The sequence below is a fragment of the Meriones unguiculatus genome (genome assembly GCF_030254825.1).
Source record: "Meriones unguiculatus strain TT.TT164.6M chromosome 13 unlocalized genomic scaffold, Bangor_MerUng_6.1 Chr13_unordered_Scaffold_37, whole genome shotgun sequence".
NCBI classification, from domain to species: domain Eukaryota; kingdom Metazoa; phylum Chordata; class Mammalia; order Rodentia; family Muridae; genus Meriones; species Meriones unguiculatus.
The window spans coordinates 7,021,494-7,044,321 of record NW_026843647.1 but is presented as its reverse complement, the minus strand read 5'-3'; the positions used below and the strand labels follow the sequence as shown (position 1 = coordinate 7,044,321).

The following is a 22,828-nucleotide window of genomic DNA, read 5'->3' as shown; positions in this document are numbered from 1 at the left end:
TTTCCTGTACCTCGTATGAGTGGAATTTCTTTAAGTTTCACTCCAAATGATTTGATGTTGGCCATCAGCTTGCTTTTTACTGCCTTTATTGCGTTAAGTATGTGCCTGGTTCCTTATATGCCTGATTTCTCCAAGTCTTTTAACATGAAGGTGTGTTGGATTTTGTCAAATGTTTTTTCTCATCTAATGAGATGATCATGTGATCTTGGTCTTTCAGTTTGTTTATATGGTGGATTACATTGATGGATTTTTATATTTTGAACCATCCTTGTATCCCTGAGATGAAGCCAATTTCTTTATCGTGTTTATCTTTGATGCATTCTTGGATTTGTTTTGTGAGGTTTTTATTGAATATATTTGTGTCACAGATAGCTATTAGCTGTCATGTGGGTGCTGGAAATTTAGCTGGAAGAACAGACAGTGTTCTTAACCACTGAACCATACCGTCATCCCCCATGTTGCCTATTTATGATCAACATTTAAATTGCTAATATTTTCATCTCTCCTTTTGTAATTGTTCAAACATACATTTCATTTTAAAAAGATCACATTAATATTACAGTTTAAAATGAGCCACTTCAGGTTTCTAGACACATATGCAAAACTGGAGTGAATATATAACTCTGTAGAAACTTGAGAAAGATCTTTAAGGTTTTTTTGTCTTGTTTGTTTGATTAATTTTTGCATATTATTCAGGATCTTATTATGTACACCTGAGTGTCCTGGAACTTATTGCAAAGAGCAGTCTACCATCCAGCTGTATGAAATACACGAGCCTCTTTCCTGAGTTATTTTGGTATTAAAGTCATCAGAAAATACACCCAGCCTGCCTATTCTTATAAGAATCAGGAATTGTTTATACTATTTCTCTCATTTGGGCTCAATACTGTTGACCTGTTTATTCTCTCTCTCTCTCTCTCTCTCTCTCTCTCTCTCTCTCTCTCTCTGTTAATTGACGTTTCACTTGCAAGGCTATATCCTACTAAAATGATACAGAAATTAGAGAGGTGAACCTCAATATTGAGTTTACTCCTAGAAAGAGTTGATGAGTACATTACAACTTGTGTGTGAGAAAATAAGTAGAAGACACACCAGAATGCATTGAAAATGTTGTAAATGAAGGATACATTTCCAGTATTCTAAGTATCATGCTTTCTGTTGTACATGTGCGTGGATATTTTAGACAGCATTGACCTACAATGATGTGCATGTGAATTTCACTCGAGAAGAGTGGGCTTTGCTGGATCCTTCCCAGAGGAATCTCTACAAAGATGTAATGCTGGAGACCTACAGGAACCTCACTACTATAGGTAGGACAGTGAAATTTCTTTACTTTTTTAAAATATGGGGAAAACTCTTTATTCATTATTGAAGTGCTTCTGTAATTTCTCTTGAGGATGAGGAAGAATGAGGTGAATGGTTCTTTGATTGACCATAGAGCACGACTTAAATTTTGTCTTATTTCCACTAATAAATCATACATTTTCTGTTACTGTATTTTAAGCTACAATTGGGAAAGTCATAATATAGAAGAGCATTGTCTAAGTTCTAGAAGACATGCAAGGTAATTTTCATTGTAAGCTGATATGAATATGGTTCTGAGAAAATGTTAATATGTTCTGGAAGTTTGAAAGAGAAGGGAGAGTGTAAGTGAACTGTTTTAAGTGTATTTATTGATGAGATGACTAACTTGTTACTAAACCATGTACCTCCATGTTAGTATTTGATGTGTGTTTGCAAGGCACTCTAAGAAAGAATGCAAAGAAATCATACTTACGCAAGATCAATGTTTAAATTATTTACTCATTAGCGCTATGAGGTAAAACTGCAATTTGTTTAATCTCCTACAAATAAGATATTGCCAAATGTATTCACAGTAAATAGGTGATGAAAGTATATCCAAAACATTATACTAATCAACTCGTCCATAGTAAAATGGGGTTACTCATATACTTGTAGTAATATGCCTAAGTTTTGTGAGAAGGGAAGTTTTTTAGAGTCAAGAATGTTGTGGAAAAACCATGATCTCTATAGCACATGTCTGTGATGAACAAAACTCAAATGTGTGAATGTATCATGAAATCATGTCATTTGTTATTATTCTTTTAATAGTTATATCATCATGTATCACATTGCGTTCAAGTCATTTTAATATATGTATATTGAAAGAAACATTGTACCACCCAGAACAACTAAAAGGAATAGTAGTCCCCATTGTGAATAGATGTTTAAAATTTTCTACCTAGTATCCTTTATATGGGCTATTCAGAGCTGCCAAAAGTACAAATTATAACAGAGCCTTTTTAATAGTTTCAGCTTAGGCAATTTAACTGAGCAGATTCTGAACCCTTTTTATCCCTATCACAAATAAACCTAGCACAGTGTCCCAGTGCATGGCCAACTCTACCTCTTTGCTCATGTTCATGTCCGTCTATAACCTCACTGGCCGGCTGGTGAACCGCCTGTCATTTGCTTTCTTCTTCTCAGCAACCCTCTCTCACTCAGAAGTTCTGTCCTCCATTTTGTGCCACGCTACCAGTTGTTATCTCTTTCTTATTTCCAATAGATAAGGAAGGACAAATGTTTACAAAATGTAGGACAGGTGATTGGCCATAGAACTAACAATACTATGATTTTTTCAGTACTTAGCTGATTGCTTGCTCATCAATCAGCATTGCCATATACTGTCATATTTTCACACAATATACACCAACATCAATTAGCTAGCTATTCACCAAAATTAGGATTCTCACAAAAATCACACTAAAAAATATAAGTTTTAGGAATATACAAATTATTCTTTTTCTCACAGTTATCTTTACATATTTAGTTTGGCGCACATATAGGGAAAGTTATTAATGTAGTCACTGTGTTAAAGTTCTGAGGTATTGCAGTTTTCTACAAATATGTGGTAAAAATTGCATAGAAGAAAGTATATGATAAATGTGAGCCAGGTAACAAATATTTTTACCATCACAGGTACTTTCAAATATGCAAAACAACCCTTAGAGAAGGAGAACACCATGAATATAAAAATAAAGATGAAAACTCAAAATGTAATTCTTCTTTACCTTTAATTCAAATTGCAAAATTAAGGCATGTGGCAAAAACGTCCATTAGTGTAATGAATGTGGTAAAGCTGTCATATCTGCCAATTATATTTGCAGGTATGGAAACAATCATAGTGGAGACAAACTCCCTGAAGATACTCAATATGAAGTCTTTGCACATCACAGTAGTCCCCACACATGTAAAAGTATGCATACTGGTGCGGATCACTATTAATGTAGCCAATATGGTAATGTCTTTGCACATAAAAGTCATATCTTAAGACATAAAAGGATACGTATAGGAGAGAAACCTCATGACTGTAACCGATGTGGTAAAGCCTATGCATATAACAGTGATCTCCTAAGACATAAAGGAACTCACACTGGAGAAAAACATTATGAATGCAATCAATGTGGTAAAGCCTTTGTATGTAACAGTAGTCTCCTAGTACATAAAAGAACTCACACTGGAGAGAAACCTTATGAATGTAAGCAATGTGGTAAAGCCTTTGTATGTAACAGTCATCTAAGACATAAAAGAACTCACACTGGAGAGAAACCTTATGAATGTAACCAATGTGGAAAAACCTTTGCAGATAACAGTAGTCTCCAAAAACATAAAAGAACTCACACTGGAGAGAAACCTTATGAATGTAATGAATGTGGTAAAGCCTTTGTATGTAACAGTCATCTCCTAAGACATAAAAGAACTCACACTGGAGAGAAACCTTATGAATGTAACCAATGTGGTAAAGCCTTTGCAGATAACAGTAGTCTCCAAAAACATAAAAGAACTCACACTGGAGAGAAACCTTATGAATGTAACGAATGTGGTAAAGCCTTTGTATGTAACAGTCAACTCCTAATACATAAAAGAACTCACACTGGAGAGAAACCTTATGGATGTAACCAATGTGGTAAAGCCTTTGCACATAACAGGAGTCTCGTAGTACATAAAAGAACTCACACTGGAGAGAGACCTTATGAATGTAACCAATGTAGTAAAACCTTTGCAGATAACAGTGTTCTCCTAAGACATAAAAATCTTTGTTGCAGAAAATTCTTATGAATATAACTAATGTCATGAAGTCTTTTCATGTAACACTTATCTTGAACAAGAACATTTATTGTAGTGAAACCCTCTGAATATAACCAATGTGTCAAAAGCTTTGCATGCCATAATAATCTTCATGTACGTAGAAGAAACACAATGGTTAGGAACTTTATCAATGTAAGCAATGTGATAAACATTTTGACATAATAGTAATCTAAGACATAAGGAACACATAGTATAGAAAAACCCTATGAATGTAACTAAGGTGGTAAAGCCATTGCATGTAACAGTAGTCTCCTAATACAAAAAAGAACTCACACTGGAGAGAACTCTTCTGGATGTAATCAATGTGTTAGTTAAAGCCTTTGCATGTAACAGTCATCTCCTAATACAAAAAAGACCTCATCCTTGAGAGAAACCTTAATAATGTAATCTATATGGTAAAGCCTTTTCACATAACAGTCATTTCCTAATAAAAATTTGCTCTTCACAATCATCTTCAACGTCATGAAAGAACAAAAGAGTATGAGTGTATTTACATGGTGAAGCTACTCCACATTTGTATAATCTTCGTCATCATGAAAGAATTCATACAGAGAGAAAATTTATGAATGTGTTAAAATGGGAGACCATAACACATATCTATATTCTACATCATCATAAAAGTTTCAAAATGGAGAGAAAAATCTGAGAATATAATCAATATGGTAAGCCTTTTGTGTTCTTTTGTCCACTGAATCCAATACAACTCAAACGTGTCAATACAGATGAAAAAAAAAATATTGTCATCCAGTTTGATTAGGGACACATAATGTTGAACTGTGATGCCTACCCATCCAATGAGCCAGAAAATTACAGAGGTCCTGAGCTTGAAAATCGTCAACCTATTTACCGTTTTACAGCTGCATGATTTCCATCAGTCATGGTTTAGGGATATGGGATTTGTTTACATCATTGAGGAAGTCACCTGATGCAAAATGTAGGTTTTACAGTCAAAACAATCATATCCATTTGTTCTTTTGTGGTTAGGAAAAGGTATTATGTTTTAGGAAAGAGAATCTGTGGTTTTGGTCAATCGTTATGTTAGGGGACCAGAAATCATGGTATGGAACAGTCATGTTTTGGGCAACAAATGTTAAGTAATTAAAGCCGGTCAGCTACTGGGAAGTCTACAGCTTTCCTAGGGACTATGAACTTAAACTAATGTTCACCTTATAAATCAATGAAGGCTGGTAACTAAAAGGAAATACTTAGGACAAATTGCTTTTGCATCTTCCCACATACAATTTGCTTTTACGTTTTGTATATCAAAGTCATCTTCAAATATACAAATGAACAGATAGTAGATAGAAACTTTACACATGTATTCAATGTGATAGAGGTTTTTCTTAATACAGTTATCTCCAAATACATAAAAGAACACACACTGCAGTGAAACCCTCTGAACAAGCAATGTGGTAAATCCTTTTCACGGGGTTGTCTTTGAAATCATGAGAAAAAGTCATGCTGCAGAGAAACCCCATGAATGTAGTCAGTATGGTAAAGTTTTCTGCTTCATAGTACCATTATATAAGAATAAAAGCTTTAGTGTGTTGGCTATGTTCCAAAGCCTTTGCATATCACAGTAGTCTTTGAGAACCTAAAAGAACTCATTCGGAAGAACATCTATTAGAATAAAAATTTTTTTAAGATCTTTGACCCACCAGCTTGCATTCAATTACACGAGATTATTTTCGAGGAAAATTCTAACAAGTGTCAACAGTGTATGCATGCATTTATGACATCCATCCTTATTTTGTTTCCAATTGAAATCTCATAAGGACCAAAGATGAATGTAAACAATAAGATAATCCTTTTTTATTTCACAGTTCACTTCAATTACATGAAATAAATTATCCAGTTGTAAAATTTATGTGTGCATATTATTGCATTTTCTGTGACCATACACAATATCCAAGTCAACTTGCAAATGTTTTTACTTTGCCAAGACAAGTGTCATAGTGGCAGCTAAAGTAGGAAGCTTGGAGCTTACAAACACCACCTGCAGCATGAAGCAGAGAATGGGGACTACAGATGGTATGCAACTGAAAACTATGGAGCCCACCCCAAGTAACTTACTTTCTCCAGCAGGGATACATTTTTTAAACATTCCCAAATGATACCACCAACTGAAAAGGATTCATTTCTCTGATTTCAAACCTACATGTTTGATTTCTTTTACATGAAGGAATTCATGATGAAGACATTTGTAGGTAAGCCTGTAGATATCTCAACACCTGAATTCAGTAGTGAATGCTTATACAAGTAAACATTCATGAGTAAACATATATTTAAGAATTTGTTTTAATTTCCCTTACGTGATAACTGTTTTTCTTTGTGTGTTTATGTGCCTGTCCATTCTAGTTTCCAAGTAGACTAGACCCACTGATTTTCTCATACCAAGAATTATAGAAAGTTGTCCAAATCCTGAACTAGGTCCTGGGAATGAACTTGTCTTAACTGCAAATCCATGTATCTAGTACTGTAAATATTTTAAATCTTAATATATCATCTTGATGGCAGGAAGTAGAAAAATATTCATAGAAGAGAGAAATGTTATTTATGCAAAAGTGTTTATTACTTTGGACATAATAAATGTATTCATTTCCAAGAAAAGAAAGTATTTTGAATCTGTTTTTATCAGAGCCACAGAGGAAGTAATTATTTATCATGTTCACTTCATTATAATGGAGGAGATCCCCAATTGTGGTTGTGGTCTGAATTTTGAAACATTAGAGTAGGTATTGAATTGGCTGTGTGTGTAGCAAATCCATTCACAGAAGTTTATTATGTTGTTCTGATATTCCTTCTGTGGTGGCTGTTCATGTTCTAATGCATTTCCACTTGGTTATAGGTATTTTTCTGCTGCAATGCATAGAATGGAATCCACATCCTCTATGTGGCCCATTGCTTATTTATATCAGACAGTGTGAAATCATAGTTTTCAAGGAAGGGTCTATGAGAACTTGTACTTTTTTTATGTTTTCACAAATTCATTTAAGATGTTTGTTTTTAAGCCTTTCTTGGATATAAATAATTAATTGATGCTTAATAGTTTGTGTACGTATGTATGTATATATTGTTTGAAGTTTCATGCTTCTACATGTTCCCATATTTACTATATGGCACATCATCTTGAAGTATTGCCTTCTTAGAGATTTATCTAGAAGTGATAGTTAATGTAAAAGCAACAAGATTTATTTCAAAAAGACATGTTATGTGTGTGATGGACTATTCATTCTTAGGCTATGACAGATATATGAAGAGTGTGGGGTCTATATTTGTCATGGTTCTATGATCTTCAAGGTATGTTGTCTCTTTTGCATACCACAAACACTCCCGACTAAGCTCATTGAGACTCATAAAACTTACTTGAAAAATTTCATCAGTACAATATTGTCTTCTATTCTGATTATGAATATATTGTCATCTGAGGATGGAAAAAAATGAAATTATTCGAATAATAAATGATACTTGCAAATGAAAATTATACACTCCTGTCTTGTTTTGGAATGTGTTAGTTCTTTCTTAGGAGTAAAGACTTATTCTTAAGAATTTCTCAAAACTGCAAGTGAAGGTCAAAGAATTGTCCCAGTGGGTAAATTTAGTTATTGCTAAGCCTGATGATTTGTGCTCAATCCCTGAGTAGTCCATATCACTGCTAGAGATTTTTCTAATGTTTCCATAGTTGGGCTGCTGTGTATGCAAATTCACATACTAGCAGATACGCAAATATATTTTCACGCTAAATAAGGGCCAGTGTAGTCACGGGCCAAAAGACTCTTTGTGTTCCATGTCAAGAACTTATATATGGGATGTAGATAATAAATAGCAATAAGTTGTACTCTCACTAGTACATATACACAGTAACATGTATGTATACACAAACACACTCCAGCATTTTTTAATTTATTTTTATTTATTACAGTTTATTCACTTTGTATCCCTGCTATAGACCCCTCCTCATCTCCTTCCAATCCTACCCTCCCTCTTCTCCTATGCCCCTCCCCCAGTCCACTGATATGGGAGGTTCTTCTCTCCTTCCATCTGATCAAAGAGTCAGGCCCTGAGTTCATGTCACAGACAGTCCTTGTTCCCATTACTAGGGTACCCTCTTGGACACTAAGCTGCAATGGGCTAAATCCTTCAGGTACTACATTATCTCCATTTGTGGTCCTTGTTTAGATTATGAATCTCCAAAAATCCCTGTGCCCAGATTTTTTCATTCTATTTCTCTCCTTGTGGAGCTCCTGTCCTCTCCAGGTCTTTCTATCTCCCCCTTCTTTCATTAGATTACCTGTACTCTGCTCAAAGATTAGTTATGATTCTCAGCATATGTTTTGATACCCGGCTGGATAGTCTTTCAGAGGCCCTCTGTGGTAGGTTCCTGTACAGCTCCCTGCTTTCTCTGTCTTCTGATGTCCATCCCCTTTGCCTTTCTGAATGAAGATTGAGCATCTTACCCAGGGTCCTCCTTCTTGATTAGCTTCTTTAGCTGTACAGATTTTAGTATGATTATCCTATATTATATGTCTAATATCCAGTTATAAATGATGAAATTAAGAAAGCAATGCAGCCACTTATAGATGACAGAAATTATTTGTAGAATTTGAAGACTTATTGTTGTTCATTAAAAGGAAAATATTTCCTCTGTATGTCTTATTTTATCCTTTAATGTATTGATTCAAGGATAAACCACTTAAAAATCATAGCTTGGCTCAGAAGTGCATCCCTGTCATTCTAAACCTAGGATTCAGTGGCAGGCTGATCTCTGAGACTGAGGCCAGATTGTTCCACAGAGTGTGTTCTCTGTTTGTTTGTTTTTGAGACACAATTTTCTTGTGTAACTTTGGCTGTTCTGGACTCACTTTGTAGACCCAGCCATCCTCAAAATCACATAAATCTGTTTGTCTCTTCCTCCTTGAGTGCTGGGATTACAGGTGTGTGCCACCATGCCCAGCTCCATGGACACTTCTAAAACAGGCATGGCTATGTAGGAATATGATGTATCAAAATGATTTCAAAATGCAAACAATCAAGTTATAGATTTTTTTTTCCTGAGGGATAGTGTACACAGGGATGCTACAAGTTTTCTGAAATTGGGCTCTCTGTCCTTTCTGTAAGTGAGAACTGTAGTATTGTAATATCCCACTCATAGATCAGACATTATTACCAGATGGCATTGTTCTCTGAGCAATCTACTTTCATGGCCTCATTTACTTTATTTTCAGCTAAGAACTGTGGTCAAAAATAAATATTCCAGATGCATTTCTGTCCATAATTTAAAAAAAAATTACATCTATTTCTGCATGACTTTGAGCCAAGAGTGCCTTTTTATCTCTTATTTTTACATTATTATAACATTCAGAATAGGACTTAATTTAGAATGTCTCTGAGTAGACAAACCCACATTTGAAATTATCCATATGCCCTAAGGTAAATTCCGGTGCTTGCTTTGTTGAAGAAAACCATTGCTTTGGAAAGGACTCTTATGCTCTTCTTGCCTGTGTCAGGAAAATCTCTTTCTCAGGTCTTGTGTCTTCACCGGTGTAACAAAACACGAAAAACACAGGCTTTAAGAGCAACTGTGCAATCAATAAATGGGACCTCATGGAACTGAAAAGCTTCTGCAAAGCAAAGAACCCTGTCTACAGATTGAGAAAGGATGTCCACTAACCCTATATCTGACAGAGGGTTAATATCCAGAATATATAGAGAACTCAAGTTAAACAGCAAAAAATCAAGTAATCCAATTTAAAAAAAGGGGGTACAGAGTTAAACAGAGAATTCTCAGTAGAGGACTATTGGATGGCAGAGAAACACTTAAAGAAATGCTCAATATCCTTAGTCATCAGGGAAATGCAAATCAAAACATCCCTGAGATCTCACCTTACACCCATCAGAATAGCTAAGATCTAAAGCTTAAGTGACAGTACATACTGAAAAGGATGTTGAGGAAGAGGAGCACTCCACTCCTGGTGGAAAAATAAACTTGTAAAATCACTTTCGAAATCAACCTGGCACTTTCTCAGACAATTAGGAATAGCACTTCCTCAAGATTCAGCTATACCACTCCTAAGCATATACCTAAAAGATGCTTAAGTATACAACAAGGACATTTGCTCAACCATGTTTGTAGCAGCTTTATTTGTAATAGTCAGAAGTTGGAAACAACCCAGATGCCCCTCAACTGAGGAATGGATACAGAAATTGTGGTACATATACATAATGGAATATTACTCAGCAATAAAAAAAAAACAAATCATGAAATTTGCAGGTAAATGGTAGAAACTGGAAAAGATCATCCTGAGTGAGGTATGTCTTTCCAAAAGCAGAAGGACACACAGGTGTATCTTTCCAGAAGCAGAAGGACACACAGGGTATCTACTCACTCATTTGGATATTAGACATATAATATAGGATAAACATGCAAAATATGTGCCCCTAAAGAAACTAATCAAGAAAGAGGATCTCGCTAATTTGCTCAATCCCCATTCAGAAAGGCAAAGAGGATGGACATCAGAAGAGGGAGAAAACAGGGAACAGGACAGGAGCCTACCACAGAGGGCCTCTGAAAGACTTTACCCTGCAGGGTAACAAAGGAAATGCTGAGACTTTTAGCCAAACTTTGGGCAGAGTTCAGGGAATCTTATGAAAGAAGTGGGAAATAGTAAGACATGGAGAGAACAGGAGCTCCACAAGGAGAGCAACAGAACCAAAAAAATCTGGGCACAGATTTTCTGAGACTGATGCTCCAACCAAGGACCATTCCTGGAGATAATATAGAGCTACTGCACTGATGCAGCCCATAGCAGTTCAGTGTCCAAGTGGGTTCCATAGTAATGGGAACGAGGACTATCTCTTATCACCTGCTCTCTGATCACCTCCCCATGAGGGGGGAGGAACCTTACCAGGCCACAGAGGCAGACAATGCAGCCACTCCTGATGAGACCTGATAGACTAGGATCAGAAGGAAGGGGAGGAAGACCTCCCCTATCAGTGGACTTGGGGAGAGGCATGGGTGGATAAGGGAAAGGGAGGGTGGGATTAGGATGGGAAGAGGGAGGATGCTATAGGGGGATACAAACTGTATCCCACTGAATAAACTGTAATTAATAAAAATAATTTTAAAAAATAGGATCTTTTACTGTCATGCTAAACCATGAAATTTCTTCTGTAAATCACTGAAAATAAGAACCTGTGAAATTGATAAAGTTCAATTTATGCAGCAGAATATAATAGAATCTTCTGGATTTAAAAATTGAAATGATTTGTATGAAATTTAATGTTTTTTAAATCAAAGATGAATCAAATAAATACTGGAAACATGGTGACACATCTTCAACACCAGCACTTTGCATGCAAAGGAAAGCAGATATCCAGGAGCTTAGTCCACACTGCTCTTTGCTCTACTTGTGAGGCTTCAAGCCCAAAAAATGAAACAGAGAAATTTTTTATAGTAATAGTGTAAAACATAATTTTCAAACATGAGATAAAAATAACTTCCAGTTCAAAAAGACATCAGTAAAATTAAATGAAGAATTTTGAGCCATCATACTCTCATAATATACCTGATTAAGAGATATGGAAAGGTGTGGCAGTGGTTTCAGTCATTGTATTTAATTTACTAGCATAGATCAACTTTAGTTTTTAACTAAAATTTAAGTGACTTCCTTCTTGAATGGGTTTTGTGCCTGATGTCAAGACAGGAGTTCTTACCAGGTCTTAACAAAATGATGTAGCACTTGGGGGCAAAGATCAAACAAAGCATAGCTGCACTGGAAGCCAAGATAGAAAAGACTTCCATAGCCACCTTGACCTTCCCCTTTGTGTTGTAGTAGACAGGGAGGAAAGTGACCCACACACAGAAGAACACATGCATGCTGAATCACAGGAACTTGGCTTCATTGAATGTGTCAGGCAAATTTCTGGAAAAGAAGGCCATGGTGTAGCTCCCAAGTGCCAAGGAGCAGAGGTATCCCAGGACACAGTGGAAGGCAGCTGCTGAACCTTTGCTGCACACAATGATTATATGGCCATGTTCAGCATGAGCATCATGATCAATGAAGAGTGGAGAGGTAAACACCCAGATTCCACAGAGAACATTTTGGATCATTGTACAGATGTGAATGATGAAGTTAGGGGCCCTTGATACCATTAACCACCTCACCAATCTAGCTGAAACAGTCACCTTGAATGCAATAACCACTGTGATAGCTTTAGCCAACACTGTGGGGAGAGCCACAGTGAACAAAATTACAAATGCTATCTGCTGCAAGATGCAGGTGGCTGTGTTGGGCTGGCCAATGAAGAGCAAGGGACTGAGGAAGCAGATGATAAGCTGAGAGTCCTATTATTGTCCTTGACAATGGGTGTGTCTTTGTGATTAACAAAGACAATAATAACCACTGCTGTGAGTGCAGAGAAGCACAGTGCTGTGGTGGTGAGAGCCATCCCCAAAGGGTCTTCATAGGATAAAAAGGTCACAGGTTTCTGGAGGCAGTGGTTCTTCTCTGAGCTTGCATAGTGACTTTCTGGGCACATCACATACTGGACCATATCTGTTGATAAGTGAAAGGAACTGTGAATGACTCCTCAGGTGTACCCTTTCCAGCTAAGTTATTCCTCAGCCCCAGGTCATTAAAATGCTTCCTGACTCACCTTCCTTTGTTGTTTCAGAAACAAATGTTAAGCAGTCTGTGAATCATTTCAAATCTATACAGCCATTTTTGCATAAGGTAACAAAAATAAAATAATCCCAAAGATTTTTCTTTGTATTTCTATGTTTAGCCTGAATTTGTGTCTCTGTTGCATCTATTTTATATGTCATAAATTTCCAGAAAATATTGCGTAGTCCTAATTTCATTCAGACATCATTTTATAAAATAATCACTAATTTCTGGGTATATATTTTGTCCAATATGTACAATAATCTTTGAAATTAATTTCTTATGTAGTATTCTAAGACTTGGAACCCATAGTTATTTATTTCCATAAAATCTCTAGGGTACACAAATTGGTTCATATTAATGAAAACCATTACATCCTTGTTGCTTAAATCCTTCACTAGTAATACATTGTTACTTTTAGCTCTAGCATTATTATTAACCTATAGGTAGAAAATTTTTGAAATATTTCCAGGTATTCAATAAGGTTTTGAATACTCTGCTCCTAATATTTGTGACTTTTGTCTCGAATTAAAAAAAAACATAACCTAGACCCACCTTTGCAGAAATGAAGCACATAGACTGCTCAGTTTCTATGTGGGTACCCTAATATGGGGAACTGGGACTCTCTCTGACATGAAGCCAGTGGCCAACTACTCCTGGTGGGTGCAGCCATTCCAGGCCACAGAGGAAAATAATGCAGCCAGTCCTGATGAGATGTGATAGTCTACAGTCAGAAGCAACAGGAAGAGGACCTCCTCTATCAGTGAATTAGAAGAGGGACATGGGAGAAGATGAGGGAGCGTGCGTTTGGGAGGTTATGGTGGAGGTGGCTACAGCTGGGATACAAAGTGAATTAACTGTGATTAATAATAAATAAATAATTTTTTTAAAAAGAAAAAGAATATATATCAAAATACAATAAATCAACAAATATACAACCTTGATTCGTAATGAAATTATTCTATTACCTTAAACTTTTTTGTGTGTATTTCAAAAAAAAAAACTATCACCTCATCAAATTTCCTCTGTTTTACATTTGGAATTAAACATCAAGTTTATTGTCAGGAGAATCAAATTTCTATTTTTATATATTCTTTTTTTCTTTAGTGATCATGGAAATCTAATAATGTTTTTTCTCAAGATTCACCAGGTTCTTTGCAAATATATTTTAGCTATTAGCTTAGTATTTTTATAAGATTTCTGACTATGAGGATGAGTGTGTCTTTGACTCTTACTTCCTCTTGGAACACTTTAAATTTCTAATTAAGAAACAAGTCTTTTTCTTTAATTTTTTATTTAATTTTATTTTTTCTTATCAGTTACATTTTATTAACTCTGTATCCCAGCCATGTCCCACTTCCTCATTCCCTCCCAGTCCCTCCCTCCCTCCCTCATCTCCACCGTGCCCCTTTCCAAATCCACTGATAGAGGGGGATCTCCTCCCCATTCATCGATCCTGTTTTATCAGGTATCTTCAGGACTGGCTTCGAAGCCCTCCTCTGTGGCCTAACAGGACTGCTCCTCCCTTGGGGGGTGGGGAGGTCAAAGAGCCAGTCATTGAGTTCCTGTTAGAAATAGTCCTTGTTCCCCTCACTTTGGGAAACCAATTGGTTACTGAGCTACCAAGGCTACATCTGAGCAGAGGTTTTAGGTTATATCCATACATGGTCCTTGGTTGAATGTCAGTCTCAGAAAAGACCTTGTGCCCAGATATATTTGGTCCTTGTGGAGCTCCTATCCTTTCCCCATAATACTAACTCCCCTTCTTTCATATAATTCCCTGTACTCTGCCGAAGGTTTGGTCATGAGTTTTTGTATCTGCTTTGAAAACACTGCTAGTTAGAGATTTTCAGATGCGCTCAGTAGACCCCTGTCATACATTCAATGCACATCCCATCTGTTTTTCTAAATGAGGATTGATCATCTTACCCCATGACCGTTGTCTTGATTACCTTTTTTAGGTGTATAGATTTCATTATGTTTATCATATCTTATAGGTCTATATAAGTGAGTATATACCGTGTTTGTCTTTCTCCTTCTGGTATATTTCACTCAGAATGATCTTTTCTAGATCCCACCATTTGCCTGCAAATTTCATGATTTCCTCCTTTTTGATTGCTGAGTAGTATTCCATTGTGTAAAAATACCACAATTTCTGTACCCATTCCTCCGTTGATGGACATCTGGGTTGTTTCCAGGTTCTGGCTATTACAAATAAAGCTGCTATAAACATGGTTGAGCAAGTATCCCTTTTGGGTACTTGAGCAAAGTTTGGGTATATACCTAGCAGTGGTATAGCTGGGTCTTGAGGAAGCACTATTCCAATTCATTTTATGCAGTAACAGAAATGGCTGCAAATGTTTGCATATATGTCAACTGAGGGAACCACAAACTGATGGAGTCCTATGAAAGAGTGGAGGCTCTCTAAAATGTAGAAATATATGTATACATATATATATACATACATATGTATACATATAGATATAGATATACATATGTATATATAGATATACATATGTATATCTATATCTATATCTATATCTATATATATATAGTATCTATCTATAGTATCTTTGGTATTTATCATTCCCTGACATATCCTACAGTAGAATTTCTAGACCATCCATAGTAATTCTTATATGTAATTATTTTGTAATCATTGAAATAAATATTAAAACTGCTTGCTCTATAAACTCCATGGAATCTACCAGAGTCACCCTCACAAATTCTTCCATTAATGCCAGAGACAAAGCCTGCCTGAGCATACCATATTCTATACACAGTCATGTCCTTAATTGGAGTGTCAGGATATCAACCAAGTAACAAAGATTTGAACTACCATTTTTCCTGTGTTCAGTGGGGTCTGCCAAGGGACCCTTGCAGGATCATCATCACAGATAAGAAAGACTTCAGTCTTTCAACAGATGGGAGAAGATGCAGATTTCCACAGGGAAACATGAGGCACAACTGTAGTGTCCTGTGTCAAGGGGGAGGGAGGAAGAACTTAAGGAAGCAGAAGTGTCAAAGATACTAGGAGAACACTGCCCACACATCAAGTTATTAGAACTTATGGAGGCTCTCAGAGTTCAGCGAGCCTATAAGGTTCTCACCTAGGAATTCTGCATATATTTTATTATTGTGTAGATTGGTGTTTCTGTGAGAATTTTAGTAGTGAGTGCTGAGGATGTTTCTGATTTTTTTCATCTAAAATTGTGAAAAATTTTCTCCTACTGGGTTTCCTTTTCCAGCCTTGATATTATGGTATGTGCTTTGTTTTATTGGAGCTTCTTATATCATGTTTGATGATGCCATTAAGAGACCTGATCTTTTCTGAGTTGAGGCACAGTGTTCAGTGATCAGGGAGTGTGAGGAGGTGATTGGGAAAAATTCAGAAGTGGGAAGTGGAGGAAGATTGCTATCAGGATGCAATATATGAGAGAATGATTAAAGTAATTATTTTATGCTATTGTACTTTATAAATAAGTTTGCTCTGGTGTAGGGTTTGACCTTCCACTGAGTATGCTGTTTTAAAGATTTTGTTCCATGTCTCCTGTGTCAGGTGGACCAATGAAATACATGATAGGGAGAGCAAAACAGAATAGCATAGGAAAACACAGAGTTTGTAAAATAGCAAAAAAGTAAACTATTCTCAATAAGGATATAACTGATAATCTGATACTCCTCTTCTCAGTCTTATTTTCCTCTCTAAATACTTCCTATCTTTATAGTTTTAAACCTTTGGCTTCCTGAGTTGTGTTGTTGGATCCCATTCCCTTAACTGGGCTGTATTGTCTGACCTCAGAGGCAGAGGATGTGTCTGGTCCTCTGGAGACTTAAAATGTCAGGGTTGGTGATTCCCATGGGGGAACTTCCCCTGCTGTGAGGAGGAGAGGGGAAAATTGGGGAAAGGGTGTATGAGGGGAGAGAATAATTATAGGGCTTCCATCAGAATGTAAAATGAATCAATATATACATTAATGGAGAAAAACTTTAGCTAATGTATAAAATGTATTTCAAGATTTCTATGACTATTTTGTATACTTTTTATATCTCAGGGATTGTAAATTCTTAGGTTTGGTTTCAACAACTGTACACTCTTCAAAAATATCAGATTAAAGGTTGTAAGAAAAATGGTTAACAGACAAAGTATCTACAGCATGCTTATGTGTAACTTTCATTCAACTCTTGTTTAGAGAAACATCTGTCAAAGCATAGCGTATATGTTACTTGGATACAATTACTGTTTCTGGAAAATGGAACTTAGAAACATCAAACATCTGACCATGGTTTATAAATTCCCAAGGTCATAAATGTTTATTCAGATTAATTAAAACTGACTTAGAAACATATGTCTAAGTTTTTAAGTGTCTGAAAACCCACATATATTTCTACTAACTGTGCTCAACATTAGGCTTCTTGAATCACCTAAGAAAGGAACAACATATGTTTAATGACTAAGGTATGTTTTATAAATAAGGTTTATAAGTTCCTATGATCTATCCAGGACACCAGAATTTTATTTGAAGATGTAAATATAGCCTCTTTGTCTTTGTTTAGTTTGGATAAACTGAGTCACCTTAAAAACTAATATTCTCTAAAGGTACAATATGAATGGATCCGGGAAAGTAATATTTCTAGTCGTTCTGTGAACTTTATTTATGTTTTAAGGTTTTCTTTTGTTGTAAAAGATCTTCAACTAAATCTTCGGTTCAAAAATTTGAGGCTCAAACTTAACATGGACAAAAGCACAAACTTGTTCCAAATGATAAAAGATAATTAGGGCATGCAAGTCAATGGTTAGTCACCTTACAAATGACCAAATTCTTTACCATGTTCAGAGTTAGGCTTATCATCATGCTCTGTACAAATATAATTCCCAGTCAGAGAAAAAAGCTTCTGTATACGCTATCAAGGTCAAACCTGAAAAAAGTAACAAAATATCAGTGACGTTTGTTTAAAATAAAATGTGTTTATTAAAGTAGATGCATTTCCCCAAACTCTTCACTGGGTTCCTCTGAATAAGGATTTAAGAAACTTGATGAAAAAAAAAATTCTCTGGTAGACAAAAATACCCACTACTACAGTCAGAAGCTAAGGCAATTCACAAATACCAGCAGAATAAACTATTTTCCTCTTGATCATATTGTAATAGTGATAATGCTGACAACAGAAGAAAGAACTGAAATATGCTTCACCCACCAATATATTGCTGCCCAACCTTTGGACACTGTTGAGTTAAATACTCTACTCTGCCTGGCCATCATAGGTTACTTTTTCCATGTTTCTCCTCCAGAAAAACATCTCTCAGACCTCACGGGTCTGGTATTTGAAAGCTAATGATGCTCTGCATGGCAACTGAAGCCTTAATGTTGCCTTGGGTGAATAGTCTGTCTATTTCTGCTCTCCGTGAGGTATTTGAGATAGCCCTTGAAGTCCCAGACTGGGTGCCCTGATATCCTTTAAGTCACTGTCATTTTGACTGATACAGAGGCCATTTGGATTATACTACTTATTCACATTTACCACTCTCAGATATCTGGTGGTGTTGACAGCAAGTTGTCACTATAGAAGTTTAGCCAGGAAACCTTAGGCAGCTCCTCAAAACAAGGCTGCAGCTGCATGGTCAGTACATATCATATATGAAAGTCAAGACTTGTTATTTTCTACAGCTAAAAGGTCACCTGGTGAAGGAGGCATTATTAGAGACAGGTTTACCTTGCTGACACACATCACAATTAACAACACAATCTCATAAAAATAGATACAAATGAGAATCAAACTAAGTCTATTAATATCTAACAATTTACTTGTTAGTATTCTTTTATTTAAAAGAACTTTCTTTTCTATCACTGCTCAGTTTATCAGCCACCTCTGTCTCCTGGTAAATGGGAGGATGGGGAAAAACAAATGGTTTAAACTTGATGTGTATTTTGAATATCTAAGAATGTTATTTAAGGAATGTAAAGCAACTATTAAATATCTGAGAAAGCGGTTTAAAGTACGTGAATATGATACTTGAAGATTTCAAAATTTCAGAGTTTTAAAATATTAATCAGTGTTTTTTTGATATGCTGTGGAAACCATCTTGAGAAAACACTGGCTTCTTTTAGTTACAGAATCAAACTTTTTAATATGCTTTCATTGCTGCTAAAGACATACTTCAGTTCTCATTGCGCTGAAATCTTATCTGTCATTTCATATACGGACAGAGAAAAGGCTGTTTATTTTTCATGATTTTAGCACAGAACCATCCTTTTTGGTCCCAAGGCTTTAGCTAGGCTGTAAAGCATGAGTCTAACCCAGATGTTTACAGACACTTGTTACCTGCTTTTCCTTCAGTGAAGATTGCAGTGTGTATTCCAAATGGTGATCATGTTAATATATTTAAAACATTCATATACCTTTGTAATTTTAAAACAATATACTTTAAGCTTCAAGGAATTGAGAATTGATCCAACTATTGGTGAAACACTCTAGATTAAGACTTCTGTCAATTAACAATTCAGTCTTTCTGCCTGTTGCCTACCTCTGATGATGGGCTCTTTTCTTTCTCTGATCATGCAACTTCTACCTCCTGCCGTAGGGTGCTACTGGACTATAGTTTCCCCATGTTGTGAAAGAATCCCTAAGAGTACTTAACTTGCAAAATTAATCAGGCATCTTGGTTAATTTTTTCTCTTCACGTAATCCATAAAACAATATCTACCAGGACTACAGGCTTCTATGTTTGTTTCCTGCTTATGGAGATTTGCATAGAATGATCCTTCCAGAAAGTATTTCTCAGTAAAGTACCATCCTAAGGCAAAGTTGTTGCTCAAGTGAACAATTATGCAAAGTATAGCATGAGTGGAAAAATAGGAAATGTGAAAAGTCAAAATGACTCCTCGACAATATCATGCATAAGCAACAAATAAACAAAAATAGACTAAGAGTGATAAATACTTCAGAAACACTTTTGAAAGCAAAGAGATGAATAACCCAAAGGAAGATGGAATAAAACAGTGAATTTTACTGGGCTTTACACATGAAGCAACAGTGCTCTGTATATCTTGGATGAGGGATCAAAAAGCAGCAGTACAAATAAAACACTCAGTACCAAAAAAAATGTAAACCTTAAGACAAAATTCAGATTCTGGAAGAGGAGAGGGACAAATGGAAATGTTGGAAATGGAAATCACTAAGACTCCAAGCACAACACAGGGCACTGTGTTTCCAGTAGAGCTAACTCTGCAGACGACAGAATATCTGGCATGAAGGATATGACTTGCAGAACATGGCATTATAATATCAGTGAGAAACAAATAAGTCATAAATATGACCACAATGTCCAAACCCTGAGACACTTTAAAGAGATTAAAGCATGTGGAACAGGAGATGATCAGATTTGTACTAAGGAAATGGGAATATTCAACTTCATTTTAGCAAAAATCTCCAAATGTGGGGAAAGAAACAGACATTCAAACAAAAGACATTTAGATGCCCAAATAGAGGTGAGCATCATGGAAAATTTTCTTGATATTAGAGTCAAAAATATAAAGCCTGACCATGGAATTACATCATTGAGCAGAAACAAATGTTTTCTCTCATATCTTCCTCAGTGGACATGTAAGGAAGAGAAATGGAAATGTTTGTAGATGTATCATGAAGAAAGATATTTTTACCTTTCTCTGTATCTAGTTCAATATTATCAACGAAATTACATGTGCCAAAGAAATTACTTGTAGCCACAACACCCATAGCACATTCAAACAAGTACTCACAGAAATATTTCCCAGAGTATACTTGGTTCTGTGTAAAAAATATCCAGGACTTTGATGGGTGATTCTACCAAGAGGTAAATGGGGATAAATGCACCTAGGATTATGTCTGACTTCATGTTGGTGTTGGGCTTCCAGTACTCAAAACAGCCATTGTAAATCATCTCCATTGATGCAAATGCAGATTTCAGCAATAGGAAGTGACAAAGCAAAGGAAAGGACATGTCAAGGTCCTCCCTAAACAGAGATAGAGACAGTATTCTGCTTCTAGGTTGATCCAAGGAGATTATTGGCTTAGGTCATAGAAGAGGCATAGACATCAATAGCATCAGAGAAGACTTTGTATGCTACAGCTGCTTTTACTGTTGCTTCAGGTTCTCAGTCTGTACATACTCAATGGTTCTCATGACAGGCAAGCACACAGACTGAAGAAGGATAGTCCAGAGAACTGAGGATAGTTCACGGTGTTGAAATCTTTTCTGTAACTGTACCCAGAGTGGCTCTGAATGTTCTGGTTTTCATGGTTCTATTTCTCTCTCATGTGTGTGCTGTGGGAATCCCATAGCCCTGGGGCTCTGCACCTGCATCCACGATGAGGGTGAAAACATGTTTGGTTCTTTCTTTCTTCCATAACCTGTGTGATTTCATCATGGTCCATGGTGACTCTTTGAGAGCACAATAGCATGAGACATAGTTGTAGGTCATCAAAATCAGTTTGCTTGTTTTGGATGGCTGTTATGAAAAGTAGTTTGAACAGGTGATTTAAAAACATAACTTTAGGGGCTGGAGAGATGGCTCAGTGGCTAAGAGCACTGTCTGCCCTTCCAAAGGACCTGGGTTCAATTCCCAGCACCCACATGGCAGCTCACAACTGTTCATGACCCCAAATTCCAAGGGATCTAACATCTTCACAGTAATGCACATAAAATAAAAATTAAATTATAAAAAAACATAGTTGTATTTCACAAAACTTCACTTTAAATATTCTGTAGAGTACTTTTTTAATATGGGGAATTGTTGGTGTCAGTCTCTTGTGTCTGACATTCAGAAGCTTTGTATTTATCTTGACTCTCTGATCTGTTGTCTTCTCCTAGCAGATATAATTATAAAGTTGTAAAAAAAAGAGTAAAGATATTATAGTGAAGTATAGATAATCATTTCCTATATCACCCTTTCATAGTACTAAGATTCTCAAGCCTTAATCTAACAATCTGTGTTCTGCTAATAGCACACTCTTGTACCAGTGACTCCACAGTTACATTTTGTAATAAATCACATTGTTGGGGTCTGAACCACCAAAATAATCCAAAAAGTCAAAGCAGTTCTGGAAAGCAATATCCTTATTTGATTTAGGCACAAAAACCTGACCAGTCAGAGATAAAAGCAGATTTGGGAACTAACTGATTCTCTGAACATTCATCTTATTTAAGCAGATGACAAAATCCTAGTGCATTCAGGCTGCTATTAATCAATTAAGGTCTAAGAACAGACTTTGGAGCTTAACTGAAACACTGAAGTGAATTTTTACAGCGTTTTTATAAGATGGAACTCCAAAGGAAAGGGATCAGGTTGGGCCAAAGGATTTCCAATCAAACTTTAACACAGAAGCTTTGAGCAAGGAAGTAAACGGTGACTGAGCCTTATCCAGGATACATGGTTTCTGGGTTCTTGACTCAGGTTTTGCAGTCGCATCCCCTTCTGGAATGCTGACCACAAATTCAGAATTGTACAAGAACAAAAAGGGGTAAAACTGCTCATAGTCAATTTACGTCATGACAGGCAACACCTTTACAACTCTTGTGCTGCAGTATAGATGATCAGCATCTTCCCTCTTAACATTACTTACCCGTTAACAGACAAACATGAAACACCTGAAGAAGAAGGTTAGGAATTGGTTCTGGAGCCTGGTAACATGAACTCAGTTTTGCTCCTTTCATCAAGAAGGAGGTTGTTCCTTAGATGGCTTGACTCTGGCAAACATCTCCTAACAACTGAAAAAGATAATACTTTACCTCTATACTTTTTCCGGTTTTCTGTAATACTGTTTATCATAAATATACTTGATATCATTTCATGGTACTATAATGCATTACTATTACTATAATACAATATATATAGCATAATACAAAGAAAATTTTTGTATGTTACTTATGTAAAAAACAGTGTATAAAAAAAATGACCATGAGTGTTAAAAGAGCAAAAAGTGTTTTCTGGGCGGTTTGAAGGGAGAAAAGCTAAAGAAATAGGACATATTTATAA

At 36.1% G+C, this 22,828-nt stretch overlaps 2 protein-coding genes across 9 annotated transcripts in view; one reads left to right on the top strand and one right to left on the bottom strand.

The window, feature by feature from the left end:
• The window catches only part of LOC132650979 (cytochrome P450 3A1-like), an 800,659-nt gene that overhangs the window by 665,025 nt on the left and 112,806 nt on the right, over positions 1-22,828 (bottom strand). The window lies entirely within an intron of this gene.
• Positions 3,388-4,368, top strand: LOC132650933 (zinc finger protein ZFP2-like; the record flags this gene model as incomplete). The annotated part of the gene is given in 2 exon segments (XM_060376255.1): positions 3,388-4,099; positions 4,331-4,368. Coding segments are annotated over 2 exon segments (750 nt in total), but the record flags the coding sequence as incomplete, so codon positions are not given.